This window comes from Anopheles maculipalpis, chromosome 3RL (genome assembly GCF_943734695.1).
Source record: "Anopheles maculipalpis chromosome 3RL, idAnoMacuDA_375_x, whole genome shotgun sequence".
NCBI lineage: Eukaryota > Metazoa > Arthropoda > Insecta > Diptera > Culicidae > Anopheles > Anopheles maculipalpis.
The window spans coordinates 17,595,603-17,613,154 of record NC_064872.1 but is presented as its reverse complement, the minus strand read 5'-3'; the positions used below and the strand labels follow the sequence as shown (position 1 = coordinate 17,613,154).

The 17,552-nt window shown below is 43.9% G+C and overlaps 3 protein-coding genes across 4 annotated transcripts; 2 read left to right on the top strand and 1 right to left on the bottom strand.

The window, feature by feature from the left end:
* Nucleotides 1-140: 140 nt before the first annotated feature.
* Nucleotides 141-2,397, top strand: LOC126564824 (uncharacterized). 2 transcript variants are annotated; one of them, XM_050221940.1, is made up of 7 exons: nt 141-342; nt 424-621; nt 822-917; nt 1,281-1,379; nt 1,457-1,588; nt 1,656-1,914; nt 2,034-2,397. In XM_050221940.1, exons 1-7 carry the CDS (start codon nt 220-222, stop codon nt 2,222-2,224), a joined length of 1,098 nt encoding a protein of 365 aa, XP_050077897.1. In that variant the 5' UTR covers nt 141-219; the 3' UTR covers nt 2,225-2,397. The 2 variants fall into 2 exon arrangements, with proteins under 2 accessions (XP_050077897.1, XP_050077896.1); XM_050221939.1 differs by having other exon boundaries at nt 141-621.
* Nucleotides 2,398-9,796: 7,399 nt separating this feature from the next.
* Nucleotides 9,797-14,436, bottom strand: LOC126563839 (coiled-coil and C2 domain-containing protein 2A). Its single transcript, XM_050220611.1, has 5 exons — nt 11,649-14,436; nt 11,286-11,578; nt 10,718-11,218; nt 10,171-10,658; nt 9,797-10,100 (listed from the first exon to the last, which is right to left on the bottom strand). The coding sequence occupies exons 1-5, from the start codon at nt 14,434-14,436 to the stop codon at nt 9,797-9,799; spliced, it is 4,374 nt and encodes a 1,457-aa protein (XP_050076568.1).
* A 2,172-nt stretch (nt 14,437-16,608) lies between these two features.
* Nucleotides 16,609-17,552, top strand: LOC126565281 (trypsin delta-like). Its single transcript, XM_050222444.1, has 3 exons — nt 16,609-16,866; nt 16,939-17,276; nt 17,357-17,552. The coding sequence occupies exons 1-3, from the start codon at nt 16,609-16,611 to the stop codon at nt 17,550-17,552; spliced, it is 792 nt and encodes a 263-aa protein (XP_050078401.1).

Sequence of the window (17,552 nt, the reverse complement as noted above, 5' to 3'; positions counted from 1 at the left end):
TTGTCTTGGTGCTTGGTGCTTTTTTGTGCCACCCGTTTTCCAGCACCATAGTGACAATGCTTAATTAAACGAGCACTGCTCAAATGCTGCTTTCCGGTTCAGTTTGTAACGTGAACGGTTGTGTCTCACAGGTTTTTTTTTTTGTTTCGTTTGTTTGTTAGCTTTGGCAACCGGACCCAGTATCGTGTACGGTGATGGGGGAGGGCCCCCTGACGGGAGATGCAACCACCCCAACGTTACATACCGTCAGTTTCTGATTTATACGGTACGGACGAAATAGAGTTCCTCCTGGACGAAATACGGGATCTCGAACCAGCCTGCTGTCAGCTGGAGGACATCCAGGTAAGCAGGCCTGCTGCTGTCACACGCCGGGGTCACCATTTATTGCACGATCTCTTCCTTTCTCTCAACTCCATATTGCAGGACTTTGAAATAGCTGGCAGCAGAGCAGGGGAGCTTTCGATATCGCTCGAATCACCGATCGGCACGTGCACGTCCTGGGATTCGCATGCCCATTACCGTCAAAGGATAGGGAACACACCGCTACCGTGGGGCGTTGCGCTGCACTGCGACGCCTCACATCTCACCAGCCCGACCGGCATCGTGCGGATACTGCTGGTGGTACGTATGCACGCAGTGCGACAGAATGAAACGGAAAGCCCCAAAACGGTCCCTCGTCCCACTCTGTCCATCGCCCCCCTCCCCCCACCCGACCCTCCCCGGATTGCTCCGAAACCCATACCCACCCATCAAACTGGGCAAGCTGACCCAAATATCTAATGGTGTGTATGTGCGCTATATGCTGCCGACATTATTTGTAGGTCTCATCCGCCGCATGTCTTGCTTGTGAGTGTTCCGCCGGCACGGTACAGGTCGGTCTGTTTCTACTGCCATTGATTGGGCGCCTGAGGTTGATGGTAAGTGGACACAATCACACACACACACACAGATACACACAAATCTGCTCAAGAGTCCTCCGGGAAGGTGGATGTAAAGGGAAGAGTTAAGAAGAGGCACTAAAAACCCTCTCCATTCGATAAGCACGCTGTTGACACGTTTAGCGCTGTTGACACGCGGTAACAGGATTAATGATGATGGTGCTGATGGCCGAGTGGCACCCAATAAATGGTTCTGGCTGGGCTAGAGAATCAATGATGTCGATTCGTGTGGGGCATGCGGGTGTGCTTAAATATGTTGTTTTTTTTCGCGAAACTTGGATATGAAATATGCAGGTTTTTTTTTTTGGACGAGACGGTAATGTTTGGTTCTATAAATTGCAGGTTTTTTGTGCCCTGTTCTCCTTGTTAGTAACCTGTTTGATGCTGTTTTTGGATATCTCACACATAGCATTGATGTTTCCCTTTAATTGGGGAAGGTTGGTAGGTATCTGCGCCGTTAGCTTGCAAGACTCCCAATCGGAGAAGCACCTTCTAACCTGCCGTTTTGTTCGTTCTAGAATGCATGGATGTACCTGACGATTGGTTTATTATTTATTGTGGGTTCATCGTTGCTAATACATATGGTGTTTTTCGCTGAAGAATTCATGTGGGTGCCAAAGCACTCCAAGGACACACTGTTCATATCAGCGGTAAGTTGAAAGGTGGCCAAGTCCGATGCCTATGAGCCATGGTTGACTGGAGATTTGCGTTTTGCAGATTCTTGGATACATCTGCTCGATCGAAGCGTTCGTGCTGGCGGCACTGACAAAATGTCCGTCCCAGTACCGGCACGTAATCGACGAGTACAGCGACATGTGCTTGGAGGAGCGCGAACTGAGCCCCATCTGTAGTAATGACATCACAAACCACAACCACACTACGGCATCGAACGATCTGTCGAACCATCGCAGCTATAATAAAATCGAAACGGGTGATAGCATTACTCCAACGTGTAACCAAAAACCTTATATACCAGGTAAGGCGCGCTGTCGATTGTGACATCCAAAGAAGGATCTCCGACGCTCTCTCTTTCTCTCTCTCTCTCTCTCTCTCTCTCTCTCTCTCTACCACTCTGTCTCGCACTCTCCGTTGCAGTTAAACGTCCCGACCAATCGTATAATCAGCGACCTACCCTAGGTAATATGCAAAAATCTAATCATCGCAATCGTCAGGGTTACCACTATCAACCAATAGCCTCAACTTCCCGGCAAAGCCCTACGTTCGTGCTGGACGAGGATGCACTACCGGGCCCATCGTCCCGTTCGCTCGACTACTCCAGTGCGTGATGCATCCGGTATCGGGTATCGGACACTAGTTACCACATCGCCGGACACTTCCCGAGCGCACCGACGGCAGCATGCACGCGGTGGTGTTGGTTTTATCAAGCAAAAATATCGAAACATCGTTGGTTTCCGTTTCTAGCGACGTTTGTGTCGGTTAAGTATTTCCTATAAGTATTAACAGAGCAAGCAGCGTGCATGAACCTGATGCAAAGCAAGCATGTAAAGGGGGTTTTATTTTTAAAGCAGTAAACTTCAGACTCATTCAGACGCACAATCAAGTGTGTGTGTGCGTGCTGGATAGAAGAGAAGTGTCAAATGTGGTAGCGCAGTTTAAAGGGGGGGGGGGGGATCGTTTTAACCTGTATAATGTGTTAAATGGCCGACGGTCGCCATAAGATACATTGGTTGTAGTGGGTGTTTTTAGGGAAAATTGAATTATCCCACTTATCTCTCCGTACGGCACCTGTTAACGAAAGGAAGAAAAAATGAAAAAAAGATCCCTTATAGGCATGGTAAATCAATTGTGTGGCTTTACGTTTTGTTGTTACCCGTCTGCAGCAAACAAGATTCTTGCGGTCTTTAACCAAATATAAAAATTCAAAAGACACACATATTCTACAACGTCGTGAGGAAATCTGGTTATGTTAAATGACGCAAAGCTCCAAGAAAATAGATTAGTATTTTGTATTTTGAGCAGGTTTGGTTTCGCCCGTAAGTGTCCGAACGAGCCATTGTAGTATAGGGGAGCTCTTCTTTTCACATCTCACACTCGCGCTAGCTATTAAACCTCCCGGCAAAGGTACTGAATTGGCTCATCCCTAGAAATGCGGAGAGTTTGCGAATCGACTATTCAGAACGAGAGTTAATCACGCATTACCAAAAAAAAAAAAAAAACTGAAATTCAAACCAAACACCCGACACCTACTCTAGCGTCCGTCCTATTTTCCCAGAAAAAAAAGGAGCGAAAAAAAAAACACTCAAAACCAAAAGTAGTCAAATCAGCAGCGTGCGAACGAAATGAATGATAAAGATATATTTTTGTACCGACATCTTTTCTGCAAGCCCGTTTTCATTTCGCTACCCTCCGCCAGATGGAGCCAAGCGCGTGTAGTGTACGCGCCGCCATAGGTGCCACCATAGTAGCCAGCCGGAAACTTTTTTGCTAACTGTTCGAAACTAAACGAAACGAAGGAATAGTTACTCTGTGAGAGATTTGTATTTTGACTCATCTACTACCAACGTATACTTAACTGTAGCGTTTTGCTTATAGGTGTGGTACAGTGCGAAACTATAGAAACGGTACCGGTACGAGTTATGTGACGTTTTGTCTTATGTTTCATTAACGGATTTGTCATCTTTTTTTTCTTCTCTCTCTTTCTCTCTCTCTCTCTTTCCATAATCTGCCGTCCAATAAAAAACACACGAAACACAAGTTGCTATTAGTAGCTGCAAACGTACCGTGGCGATTAGTGGTTTAGTTGTTTTAGTAGCGGAAACGATAGCGTTCGTATATTGTTCTCGAACACACATACACATACACACACACACGACAGTAGCGCCTGATACGTTGTATAGATAATTGTGCAATAGATAGAGATGTGAGATAATTTAAATTAATTCGTTTGCAACGTTTTGTAGTCTTGTTTCTTTCCTTCCGTTTTGCTGATTTGATGACGCACACAACATGCTGATCCTTGGGACAATAATAGAAACACGAAGCAAGTACACGGTTTGCTGGTGTCTAAAGTACGACCGACAATTCGGTTCGACAATGGTGAAAAAGAAATGATAGACAAAACCAAAGCCCCACAAAACACCGGCCCCGTTGACAAGCAATAGCGTGTAGTTCTCGCTTCGGTGTAGCATACACACATGTACTTAGTATGTCCTTTGCGTATTCCTAATGGCTCGTTTTGTTGGGTTTCAAGTTCACATTTTTATTTTTCTGTAGCGATTACGGTTATTGTTGTTGATTAGTGTTTATGCGTTTGCTGGGACGTTAGTAGACCCAAACTGAGCAAGAGGAAGAAAGGAACACTTGTAATCGACAATAATCCACACCACAAACAAAACCTTGAAGAAAAAAAAGAGGAAACATATACATCCAGACGCGCATTGCATGCTCTAATTATATATATCACAAAACGCATTTCTGGCCAAACAATATGGCGCTCCCATGTAACAAGACAGAGGCACTGTTTATAAGTAGCACCGTTTTGTAGCACCCACAGCCCACAACACTTAAACTAAATGTAATAAACACGCAACACGAGCCGAGCAAAACCCGTACTCTCGATTTAATCGTCACATAGCACAACGCCTTTTGAGCGGTATTTACTTAGAATCTTTTTCTCATGCTCGCGCTTTCTCTGTAACTCTTTCCATCTCTCTCTCTCTCTCTTCTTGCACTTGTTTATTCGTATGAGTTGTGTTCTCTCCGTTTCGTCAATCAGTTTCGATTCGTTACAATGCTCAGGAAATCAGGTGTTCGAGGTGTTATAGTTAGTAGTACTTGGGTGCAGTTAAATACCCCAAAAAAAAAAAAACAACGGAAAAAAACCCAGACACAACATATTTTACTCTGTTCCCTTCTTCTACCATTTTATTTAATCATTGTGAAACATTTAACATAAGAACCAGTACGTTTAAATTTCCAATATGTTATTTAAAGAAAAAAACTCTCCCGCTAGCAATAACGCACAAGATTACGGTGTGCACTTTTAGATTTCTTCTAACTATGTGTTAAATAGTTTTATTTAACTCTAAAAAAGTGTAGCAGTGTGTCGAGCATTTCAGAGCTACATTTTCTGCCATTAGTTAGTAGTATTTTAGTGAAATCGTCTCTCTTTCTGTTATTGCCTGAACAATACCCACAACAGGCCACCAAACGAAATCCAGCGTGTAACACAGTTCCATTTGGAATGCGTTTGAATGTGTGCGGTGGTGTACGAATTGTACATAGTTTAGTTTTTAGATAGTTTTGCGAGAAAAATAATCGACGAAAAGACAGAAAACACACACACGCGTAGACCCCTTTTTGGAGCATCGATTCCGGGGTTCTCATCGCGATGAGTTTTGCAATTTATGGGGGAGGGTCGGTCGGTTTTGTGCAACAAAAACTACTGATACATACTGCCAAAGAATTTTGCTAACGTAGCGACACCCCACGCTCGTCAGCGTTTAGTACTAAAAGTTGAAGAATTGTAGCGTGTAGGGTGACCCTGCCGCCGATGATTGATGGGGGTCACCAATCCGAGAGCAGTGTTGAACACGGTTGTTGCTGTCATCCTTTCTGATGCGTAGAAACAGGCGGATGCGTAGAAACAGGCGGCCAGCAGAAGCAAATAGACAGGGCCAGGAAATGGGACAAAACCCCTTTTGGAAGGAATAGCGCAAAATGCTAACGAGCACGTAATTTAGTCCGAAAAAAAATATATAAGTCCACTAGGCGTGAGCATTATAGTAGATTTTTTAGTAACACGATACAGATTGTGCATTTTTTGGGGAAATGTAGAGAAACGATAACAAAAACCAAATGGGTGTGGTGCAAGTTTCGTTTTTTTTTCTATGCGTAAACTAGACCGTTCGTGCGTTGTGGCAGTTTTTGTTTTCTGTTCTAATTCGTTTTGGTTTTAGCAGTCGCAAAAGGAGGTCAAAATTTGAACGACACGAACATATGCATCTGTCCAGCGGAGTGATAACGTAGGAAAGAAACAAACAAACGTAAAACAAGGAAAAAAAACCCCAAAATGATATCAGTACGATAGCAGCGGTGTAACGCTAGGTTGTTAATATGATGAATTTTCAGTTTTGGTGCCACGCAAATCCACGAATCCGAATCGGGCCGAATAGGAAATATTTTTACAGGGTAAACGAGAGATTGTTTCGTTTCGGAAAACATGTGATTGAAAGTATTACAACAGCAAGAAGAGGATGAAGAATTAATAGAACAAACAAACAAAAAAAAAACAACAAAAAATGGAATACTAAAAACAAAAACTTTACAGAAAGCGATTACTAAATGCATACGCTAGTGGGAGTAAACGATACTATGCTATGGTGGAATGTATATTGAAAAACACATACCCAAAACAACAAACAAACAAACACAAAAATAAACACACACACACAGGAAAATTGCCATTAAAGTAGAAATTGTCAAAAACAAACTAATCATAGGAGTAATAAACAAGAAATCACAGCCATTTATCGAAATGAAATCCATGACGTACAGTGTAAAGGAGAACTCCATGAAAGTTAATCTAATACATTTGGAGACGAAGAAGCACAAGAAAAGAAGAAGATGCAAGATAAACAGATACACATACACACTCAACCATACTGTAGATAGATTTGTTAAACGACAGAGAGCGCATTAAAGATTAAAAAAAAACTGAACTATAAACAGCTATATCGATATAACAGAAAAGAAAAGAAAGCAAACAAACAAAACCATTCCTACAACATTGGTGTTGTATATAGCCAGCCAGGTGGAAAAAAAATAAAAGAAAAGATCGATTTAATGGAGTGGCGAAGGAAAAAGCCTATTTAAAGTAAAAAAACAACTTTTGTACAGCGGTACGAAACGGTGGGTGCGATAGTGCTAATGGAAATCCATTATGAAACTCCTTGAAAAGTTAATCAAGACTGCTTTGCGTTTTTCTTTGTTTTTGTTTTCAGCATTGAAATATTAGTTCTTTTGCAATCGGAATCCATATTCAACATTTCAATGGTTACAGTTTGGTTCAATAAATAATTTTGTAATTTGCGTAAAATTTTAAAAATACACGGAAAGAAAGATAAAGAAAGGATAGAAACAAAAGAAAACCTCTTGCTGTTAACCGTTTGGCGCCAACCATCTAATCCGAACATAATCATGGCCTGGCGATACGTAGCGTATATACAGGTATATATCCTTATGTCGCTGTACATTGTTGATGGAAACTCACAACGCGCGTACCGCTGTAAGCAAAGCAAAAAATCTCACAAGCAATTTGAAGCTAAACACATACATCGTGCAGAACTGTCCCTTCGGACAGTTACGAACGGTTTAAACGATACAGTAATTATTGTAAATCGCTGTCACCCGGCCGGTGAATGTACACTTTGTCAAGGATTTGGAGTATTTGGAAGTGGTTTAACGATACAGACGAACGAGATAGAAAGAATCAAACACGTAGTGTGTGAAAGTAGTGAAAATCATACACAGACTAGCGAATCGAAGGATACAGGACATAGGATTGGCACCAAAAGTAAAGACTTAAACAGGTGATCGGTGCTGGAGCAACAACAAAAAATAAATAAAACACACAAAAACGGTTTTTCAATCAAATTTATATAGGGTGAAGTGCCTAATGTATAGACAATATAGTTCCCTATAAATTCTAGCACCGGAAATACAGCGGATACTAGTGACAACCTGAACGAAGCCCGAGAACTCGAAGTAAAACCGTCGAAGAATGGTTTCGATCCGCCGATCGGCCAAAGGGGGTAAATCGAGCGATTGGAAAGGAATTTATGGATGGGCATCGTCTAGAAAAATGTAAGCAACCACTTTGCACCTTCACGGCCATCAAAACCGGTAACGCCGATAGATATGAAACTCTTGATGTAGGTGCATGCGTCTGAGTGAGTCAGTTAGTGAGTTAGTGAGCGAGTGAGTGAGTGAGTGATGGATGTTAGTATAAGGCGAACTGTGTTGGGCCCACGATCAGTTGGTATCACATTCGGCCACAAAACAAGAAGAACACCAGCAAAGCGCACGGAAGATGAATGGTTAAGGGTGATTGTTGGATCGTACTACCGGAAGGGAAGCACTGCTACGAACTTAATCTTCAAGACGATTTTTTTGTTGTTGGTGGTTTTTCTCAACCCAAAAACCTTTCTCCATACGCACTAAGTTAAGGACGATGGATGTAACAATGGTTCCGATTACGCTGCCGCACCTCATTATAGTTTACACAACGAACTGTTTTCCGGTAACAAAGACCGGATGGCTTTGATGCGCCTGTTCATCTGATGGAAAATGGACCGGATTAAAAAAAAACGGTTAAAAAATCATATGCATTTAACAATAATTTATTTTAATTTTCTAATATCAACCACCACGGCACGGTATGGGACGGTTAGTTTTGTTGCTGAATGAACAAAACCGCAAATTCAATCACCGATGAAAAGGAATGCAACAAATTGTCAAAAAAACGTTTTGTTTGTTTGTTTGTTAGAAACTCGTACCGAAGAACAGGAAAATCTATAACAACAAAGAGAAAAAAAACCCCGAACATCATTGTATAAACGAGAAAAATAGACAATTCATCATCCCAAAATAAATAATGTGTGTATGTGTGGTTTTACTTCCTTTTTATGGTAATGACGAGTGATTAAAATTGTAAAGAGCGTAGTACAATAATAGCCACCAGGATAAATTGTTGTGCTTTGTATTTTTCTGTTGATGTTATCTTATGGTTGGTTCCTGAATCAAAAAGGGAACCGATTCCGGAATCAGAAATGGAATCGGAACCGTTTCATGAATCGGAATCGGAACCGGTTACGGAATCAGAGTCGCTTTGAAGCTGCAGTCCACCGTAGCGTCCAGTGCTAGTGATAATTGATGTCTTCTTCTTCTTGGCTTAAAGACCTCTAAGGTCATGCCGGCCATCGAAATGACTAACTAGACTGCCGGATACCACGTAGTTCGTTAGTCAGTCTTCACTTCTACACAGACCAGTGTGTACTGCTGTATACAAGTCTTTTGCTCTGTCTGTTGCGTCAAAATGAGTTAAAATGCTTGTTGAGTTTTGCTCAAGATTGGATGGCGAGGAAAATGAATAAAAACTATTCCAGAAAACTAAATAGAAAAGGAAGGATTTTGTTCGATTCCTTCAACAAGAAGCTTTCTATAGATATATAATTCTCGGCGGTGGTACACAGATTGTATAAATTAGTAGATTTTCAGCTCTTTCGGTACAACGGCAATAAGATGCGCCTCAGTCTTGGTAACAGAAATACTGGAAACGAATCACAAAATCTTCTTTAAACACAAGCTTTTGTAACACAACATTTATGTGCTCCAGAATATCCTTAACAGGGAACGAGAAGATCACCAGGACTTCGGATTATCAAATCAGTATTTTTTTATCTTTAAAGATTGATGACCTTAGTAATGGTTGGTGTCCAGAACGTGCCTGACGCACTCCAACTTGGCTGCTCATAGAAATATGCTGAGCTTCCCCTTATTTTTCTTGGCATTCTAGGCCTTTATTCCTCCATCCATGGCTGCATCTGAGCTTCTCTACGTTCGACTTCACCTGGTTCAACCAAGGAACTGATAGGGTATGCTCATCACGTGCCCCAACCGTCGTATCCTTCCGCCCTTAATTACCATGAGACAATCTGCATCGCCAAACAGCTCAGCTAGCTCGTAGTTCATCGCTTAGACTAGGGAGTCATCTCATGAAAAATTTCAGTCACAATTCGATACATCTTTACGGCACACCGTGTATTTTTGTGGTATTTGGAGTTTTTTCTCCGAGAACTTTGCCTATAACTTCTCTAGCCGATACTAGTAGATGCACCTTAAGCCCTCGGCACAAGTGACATAAGAAATATCCACACCGAGTAAACGTTGCACGGATAATCCTTAATGTAAACGCCAAGACCAAACTCCACCGTTGCCTCCGAGTTCAGATGTATCCCAGTACCCTTCACATGCGCCACAATGGTAGACAGATTGTTGTACGGCAAGTTAATAGGGAAACCGTTCACCTTGTACGATATGAACATTTGACTAAACGTTTCACCGTGCCGTTCCGTGCTCGTTTCCAAGCAAGTATCTCGATCCAAACTTATCAGCGTGCTTCGAAGATGGTCACTGATGTAGCTAGAACGGTGAATGAAACATCATCATCCCGTTATTATTTATTTCGCCAACTCCATCATCTTTTCCTTACCGATTCCACACCGTCTTCCGATGCGTACGCCATGATGCGATCTTACGCATTAGCTTCCGCTCGATTGCACGCTGCAGCTCTTTCGCTGGCAGAGCCTCCCTAAAAGGAAATGCAATCTCCTGCACGCATCCTGTCGGTGGTTCGTGGAAGCGATTGAATAACGCCCGCCAGTATCCGGATTTGCGCACATCAAGCTGCGTGAGAAACACTCGGTTCTCCTTCTGAATGTTGCCCCATACGTTGCATTGTCCCACGATTAGATAGATTCGGTTCAGCGGGCAGTAAGTATCGGTGGAGCTGTACTTCTTGCCACTGCAAGGATCGATGATGAAGAATTCACCTCCCTCTTGCAGCAGCACAAAGGTTGTGTCACCCATGAGTACACTGTTTCCGAAGATGAGCCACACTTCGTAGCCAAGTTGAAGGTAGAAACAGGCCAGCAGCACACCCAGATCTTTCGGTGAGGCGCACATCATCGTAAGAATTTCCTGCCATGAGAAACAACGCTATTACGAGGTTTTTTGTCAGCTTAAACCCATTCAATTACCTTGTTGGTGAGCCATATTCCGTTTAGTTGCGAGCACGGATCCACACTGTAGTGGATGGGAATAAGCGAAACATAACGCCGGATCATACTTTCTGTCAGCTCGTCAATTGAAAACGGTATCGGTAGTGGACCAAGCAATCGCGTGGCACAGATTCGCTTGCCACCCAGCAACGTTACCATGGGTGGCACGATTGCACGTGCCGGAAACTCGTGCCGATACTCTTCGTACCACAGATAGATACGAGACCTTATCCGTTCCAGTTCCACACATTCCAAGCTCCCGGTATCAAGGGACGGACGTTCAATCAATGGTTCCAGGCTGATGAATAGTGTCACGTGAGTTAGTTCACGCATATCCGGAAGACCGCTATTGGTCGCACTGCCAATAAGCCCGATGGGGTTGCCGTAACTGTCCACAATTTCTCCACCCTGAGCATCCTGCATCTGTCGATCGTAACCGAACAGGATGGGGGGAGTCTTTATCTCAAACGTTCCTTCCAACTGCAAAACGTCGATATACGTTAGTGATCATCTGCGATCGACCCAGCAGCACCGCATTGGGACTCACCCTTTGATTCAGATAGATCGTGCTGATCGGAATGCGTAGCTGTCCCAGCCACCGACTTGAAATACGTTGGTACACTTCGGTTGGCCGCGTACGATCATCATCCAGCAGATCTTCCATGTACTCGTCGTACAGATCGATGTGCAAATGCTTCCGTATCTGATCCGTGCTGCAGTCTAGCGGTATCTCCAGCTGTTCGTTCCAGGTCGGGGCCGTTCCGTCAGCGGTTGAAGTGCGAAAAATACGATCCTTCAACGATACCGCTATGTACGGCCGTACGTTTGACGTGCGGAAAGCTGGTGTAGGAGGAACAGTGTGACTCAGTAAAGATATTTCAATAACCTTATAACCCGAGATGAAACTTACAGAATCTTCCATTCGAAGACGACATATTACTATTCCGCCGTCCAATCGATCCACTCTGGTAATCTTCCATCCGCATCGGTATACCGAATGCACGCACGATCGTGACAATGATCTTGAAGCGCGTCACGTCGCTCACCCGTACCGATGCACGACTGTTAGGCGAACGGCGAGACGGTTTCAACGGACGCCGTGGACCGAATATCTCCAAAAATGCTAGACTAAGCGATCCGAACGATGGTACCTGATCGCCTCCAACGAGCAGATTAGCATTGTTCACCTTGTCCTGGTTGAGCACGCGACAGTGATTGCTGATGATGTCATACACCCGCTGCAGGTACCGTTTGCCCCGATGGCGCTGTAGATCGATCGGATCCGTACCGAGCGTTTCGTCGATGATTTTCATCTGTTCCTCATCCTCCTTGGAGGAAACCGCGAACGCTAGCTCGCGCTCAGTTTGAGGAATAAATTTAGTGTCCCGATATTTAAGGCTTCGCTGGAACCGTTTGCTCAACAAGATTAGCCGTTCGTTCCGTTCTATAGTTTCTGCGGAACAAAAGGCGAGCTTATCTTCGTTGAAATGAAACTCGGATTCGTCTGATTCCGCCGGGATTGAATCCTTCGAAGGGCGTCGATCGCGATCGGGTGCGATCACTGCTGCTCCATCTCCCTCTCTCAAGGCACACATGAGAGCCGCATCCGTATCGGCCTCCGGTTGGTCTTCACTTTCCAAAGCTCGATCGTCGATCCAGCGACGCAACAGTTCCTTCGGTATGATGACACGCTTCGGTAGTGTGCGACGTTGGCTCGGGCTTGGAAATGTTCCATCGGATGGTTCCAACCAACCAATCCGCAGCTCTACCGTACCATTGGTGTAAGTTTGAGCCGAGTACGGTTTGCCAGATGAGAACTGATAGTCTACCAATTCCACATCCTCGTACAGCTCTTCCGTACTGGGCAGAGGAAGAAAAATCTCTGCTCGCAAGCTTTTCATCATCATACGATTCTTCTCGTACAGATGCAGCGCGATCGTTTCAGGAATTTTCGTCGTTAGCTTGATGGAAAAGGATGTGTTGAAATCGATCATTGTGCGATCGTCCGGTTGAAAGTGTCGTGCCTTGGTGGACGCTACATGGTTTCCATCGATGAACAGCTTCATTTTAAACAGTAAATCCCGTCCCGTTTGATGTCCACATTGGTCGGAGGTAACACTGTCCCGATCCCGCCGTAAGACAATGTGTACCAGAGGTTCGCCCGGAGCACGGAATGTCTCATCAAACAGCAGTCGGAACTCTCTTTTTATCTTCGCAGTGTCCGGTTTTCTAGGTTTCTGCATTGATGGGACTGTATCGGTAGTGTCCGGTTGTTGTTCCAGTGCTAGATCACGCAGATATGCTTTGTACTCTTGCTTATCACGCAGATACAGTTCGTGTTCTTCTTCGAGCGTTTCGCGCAGCTCTAGCTCGTACCGTTCCTGCCATTCACTACCATCACGCTCTTCATCCGTATCCTGACTGTTAACCGACATCTTCAAACCACACTCTCCCTGGTGTTTCGATTTCAGTTCTTCCCAAAGTTCCATAATTTGCTTCGCTAGCAAGCGCTCGGTACGTATCTCTTGGTACAAAAGATTTCTATACTCTCGACGAGCCATTTTCATCGCAAACGAATCGATTGGTACATCCTCTTGCTCGTTCAACTCCGCCTCGTCCGCACCACGTGCCCGAAGCTCGTTCAGTTTAGTCTGTAAAATCTCTTTCCGGTTGAGCTTTCGTATGCGATAGTACTGCTTGTACAGTTCCTCGAGCCGCAAACGCACACGCACCACTTCCTCGAAGGACGGATGGGCATCGAAATGTACTCTGCCGATCAGAATTTTCACCGTCCGTTCCATCGGCAATCGGTCCAGCGTTTTCGCCAGTGGTATCGGTTCTACAAAGAACGGAACAAACGTTTTGCTGCAAAATCCACGCACGCGGGCTTTGGTCTCAAGAAAGCACCGGAAATCGACCAACTCTCCTGTAGCGTCAAACCATTCCTCTTGTTCCTCTTCCAGCAAACGATTCATCAATCGGTTCTTGTTGGACAAACTGACGCTTGGTTTGTCGACCGGTAGAGATGGTCCCGTTCCATCCTTCTCATCGCCCTGTGCGTCGTTAGGATCAATTACACAAATCTCCTCCAGTGCGGCTCGGGATTCGGGTAGTGTGCGTGCGGGTTGATAGTACAACAGATCCTCGTCACAAAAGGTATACTTTTGGCTTTTCCACGGTACAACCACCGGTGTTCCTTCTTCGGCGTGAAAGTACGACGATGCAAGCAGGGTAGGTGTGTCCGCTTCATTGGAAGACGAAGATCGGGGCGAAGGTGACTGCTTGTGTACTTCAGCTGCGCTAGATTCAAGCGGCAGCACTGTATCTTCGGCGTCAAAAAATTCTTCATCCGGTAGAGTATCGGTGAAGAAGAGAATCGCTCGATCGGTCTCATGCAGCAATGGTTTTGAGTTTTCACCGGTAACTTCAGTCGTTGTCACATTTAATCGCTCAAGCGATGCTATTACCTCACGCTCTTCCTGGACAAATGTGGGATCAAGTTTCGACTTTCGTGCTTTCCGCTCTCGTTCCGCTTCGACGGCTTGTTCCCTTGCCGGGGACGATGTTTGTGCCTTTGCGGGTGTTTTAGAAGCGGGAGGTTTAGCACGCGCCGAAATCTCTTTGCCGGATGAACGTCGACGATAACGATGTCTGGCACGACGTTTTTTAGGCGATTTAGGTACCACAGATTCGTTCATTATCAGTATCTGAGCTGCTGATTATAACTCACTTCTAGACATCAGCATGTACGGTTTGTTTGTTTGTTTGTATTTATTTGTTTGCGTAAAGGTAGCAACCGTTGCTAGGCAGCGTTGCGGCTTATTGCAAACGGTTCGCGTATGCTCAACGTTCGGTTAGGTTTGTACAGTAGCATGAACGCCCTAAGCGGTTGGATATTCATACTTACAGTTAGTTTTATTATGATGTTTTATTTGAAATTTGACCTCTTAATATCAGAATGTTCACAACAATGTGATCAGCCATTTGTTACTTAAGAAACTACAAATAAATAAGGGATATATCGGATTGGGCGATTCAAATACTCACTATCATTTGATATGAAGAGCAATTTTTTAAGACAAAAAAAAACAGTAGGAAAGTAAAAATGAGACAACTCAAAACAAATAGTCAAGGTCATAAAACCATAAGTTTTATTATGATGAATATGTCAGTTAGGTCTGTGGCTGTACCAACCGAGTATGTCCGGGAGGACGGTAATAGATAAAAATTCCTTGTACCTGATATTGTTAAATCAACTCATATGAACTACATCTTCTTGGCTTAACGAACTCCGAGAATATATTGATGCCTCTTTATTTTACCAACAGTATCAAGATCACTACTACGTTCCTTATTGAGGCATTTTATTTTATTTTCTATCAGTACTGCGCTCCTTATTCTCGCTTTCGATCCTTATAATGAAACGTTTATTTCATTCGTTGCAAACGTTCAGTGGAATTTTGCAAATGGAACTTGGCAAACTTCTTTTACAGCTATGCAATTAAATAATTAAACCTTGCATTCAATTAGGGGAAATTTGCTGCTCGACTGTGGAACTTTACAATCAGCTGTAGCATTTCTGCCAAGCGCTTGTCGAATGTCGAATTGCAAAAAGGTAATTGAATCGTGTGTTTCCATCACCAAGTCGTACCATTCACGTCGGTGTTGGCTTAACGCTAACATTCCACTGAGCGGCACAAATGTTCCATTACACGGATCGAAACCGTGTAAGTTTGACAGCACTGGCTCATGGGAGCCGCTTGTCGTTGTTTTATTAAAAGATTTCTTCGGTTCGCATTGCAAGAACCGTTTGGCATTCGTACGTAAATTCAAACTGCCTTGTTGATACAGATGCAAATTTGCAATGACTTAGCAACGTAGGAAACATCTTGAACACGGCGTATGGCAAAACAATTGATCGATAGAATTCTTTACTCCCGACAAGGAAACAGATTTCTGATCGTGTCGTGTCGAACTAATACAAACAAAACGCTAGACAACGGCGTGTGGTGACGTTCAAACAAATAAAGTATGGTGCAAAGCAATAGACTATGTTTTTACATTTTTCGAGCGTTTTATGAGTAAGGCGAATATTTGCGCCAGTGTCGTACATTTGTTATCTTTGGTAAATATGATTACACTTATTCTATTTTATAGAGGTCTCGAGTCTTTAAGACCGCATTCGCCTAATGTTACCGTGTCTAAGGAAATGTAATTGAGGGAAAAAGCTAGTAAAAATTTGATGGACATATTAAGGACTTCTGCTTGAGTATGATAAAAATTAAAGGACATTGTGCTAAAATCATCAGAATCCTTAAAATTAGAATTTTAGGCGTAAGAGGCGTCCGTTTGGGTTAAGTATACAATGCGCATATCGTCTGGGCAGCAGTACTTTGAAGTAAATACTTTCAACGAATCCAACACAAACCGATGGTAAGAATCTGTAAGACGTCCGTAAAAGTGACAGTGATCTACTCTGATCTGAACATCTCTGAGACAGTATAAGGCTGTAAAAGGTGCATCCACTTGGAAGTGCAATTAAGAACTGGCTTATTTTGTCCAGTACTTGGAGCCTATGCTCCCAAACTCTATTTTAGACTCAATATCATGTAGACTATCAAACAAATGTCGCACGCACACTAGTTATCGGATATTCTGATGTTCTTTAGAGTTCTTTCTACGCCTGCAGAGTCTTTGCTATTTGAACAGATGTAGCACCACCATAAAACCAACCAACATACGCACGCGGAGGAAACAAATCTTTTTTGTGTAGCTTTTGCCAACACAACTACGCTCAACTATTGGGTTGGAGAATGGGTTTAAATACCGGGAAGAATTTTCCAATCCTCACAGTTGTATCCAACGAAACGATGAAGCAAGTCATTGGTCTAGTGCTTTTGGGGCTGTTGTGCAGTAATGGTGTACTGGCGGAAAATGGAAGCAATACTCAAGCGGAAGCACCATCTCAATCGGGGCGTATTATCAACGGCGCCGAAGTGAACATCGCCGGCTACAAGTTTGCAATTAGTCTCTTCGTAGACAACAGATACTACTGCGGTGCTAGCATCATCACGGCGTCGCATGCCCTGACCGCTGCTCATTGCGTACTAGGCATTGCTCCTTCGCGGGTGAGTTTTACTCCAGGTCATTAATCCATTAACCAAAAGAACGATTAATCAGAGTCTGATCAAAACTTTCAGGTAATTTTGTACGGAGGAAGTTCATTCCTCAATCGGCCAGTCGTACGAATTACAGTTAGTAGAATAGCTGTTCATCCCAGCTACAACCCTTCAGTCTCTAAGAACTACGATGCAGCTGTCATCACGGTGCCTACGAACAGCTTCGTTGGAAAGCCAAACATGGCACCGATCGGACTTCAAACCGCTCAAGTGCCAACTGGCACAAGATGCTACGTCGTTGGATGGGGCTGGTATGACAACAATCTTCAAACGGCTTCAAACAGCTTACGTTACACCAACGTGCAAACCGTGTCGGACGCCTCTTGTTCGGCAACATTCCAGCAAACAATTATGCCTGAGTAAGTGAAACGGTGAAACATTCCCGCAAGCTCTGATCACAAGCTCTGATGAAACTTTGTTTGATTTCTTTTCCCCACAGTCAAATTTGCTCCATCAACGGCAATAACATTGAGGTTTGCAAAGGAGACAGCGGTAGTGCCCTTGTATGCGGTGGTACAGTGACTGGAGTCGTGTCCTTCGGCCGTGTTCCCTGCACCAATGCTGCACCAACTGTATATGCGAAGGTTATGGGCCCCAGCGTGCGCAGCTTTATTCGAAGCCAAGCGGGAATCTAA

What these genes read in the sequence shown, in the direction of transcription:
- LOC126565281 (XM_050222444.1), top strand. Translation starts at nt 16,609, where the DNA reads ATGAAGCAAGTCATTGGTCTAGTGCTTTTGGGGCTGTTGTGCAGTAAT. An exon ending in TAGGCATTGCTCCTTCGCGG is followed by an intron (nt 16,867 to 16,938) that starts GTGAGTTTTACT and finishes CAAAACTTTCAG; the next exon opens with GTAATTTTGTACGGAGGAAG. An exon ending in CAGCAAACAATTATGCCTGA is followed by an intron (nt 17,277 to 17,356) that starts GTAAGTGAAACG and finishes TTTTCCCCACAG; the next exon opens with TCAAATTTGCTCCATCAACG.
- LOC126563839 (XM_050220611.1), bottom strand. Translation starts at nt 14,436, where the DNA reads ATGAACGAATCTGTGGTACCTAAATCGCCTAAAAAACGTCGTGCCAGA. An exon ending in GAATATGGCTCACCAACAAG is followed by an intron (nt 10,659 to 10,717) that starts GTAATTGAATGG and finishes TTCTCATGGCAG; the next exon opens with GAAATTCTTACGATGATGTG. An exon ending in CGGAAGACGGTGTGGAATCG is followed by an intron (nt 10,101 to 10,170) that starts GTAAGGAAAAGA and finishes TCACCGTTCTAG; the next exon opens with CTACATCAGTGACCATCTTC.
- LOC126564824 (XM_050221939.1), top strand. Translation starts at nt 220, where the DNA reads ATGCAACCACCCCAACGTTACATACCGTCAGTTTCTGATTTATACGGT. An exon ending in CCTTTAATTGGGGAAGGTTG is followed by an intron (nt 1,380 to 1,456) that starts GTAGGTATCTGC and finishes TGTTCGTTCTAG; the next exon opens with AATGCATGGATGTACCTGAC. An exon ending in CCAAAAACCTTATATACCAG is followed by an intron (nt 1,915 to 2,033) that starts GTAAGGCGCGCT and finishes TCTCCGTTGCAG; the next exon opens with TTAAACGTCCCGACCAATCG.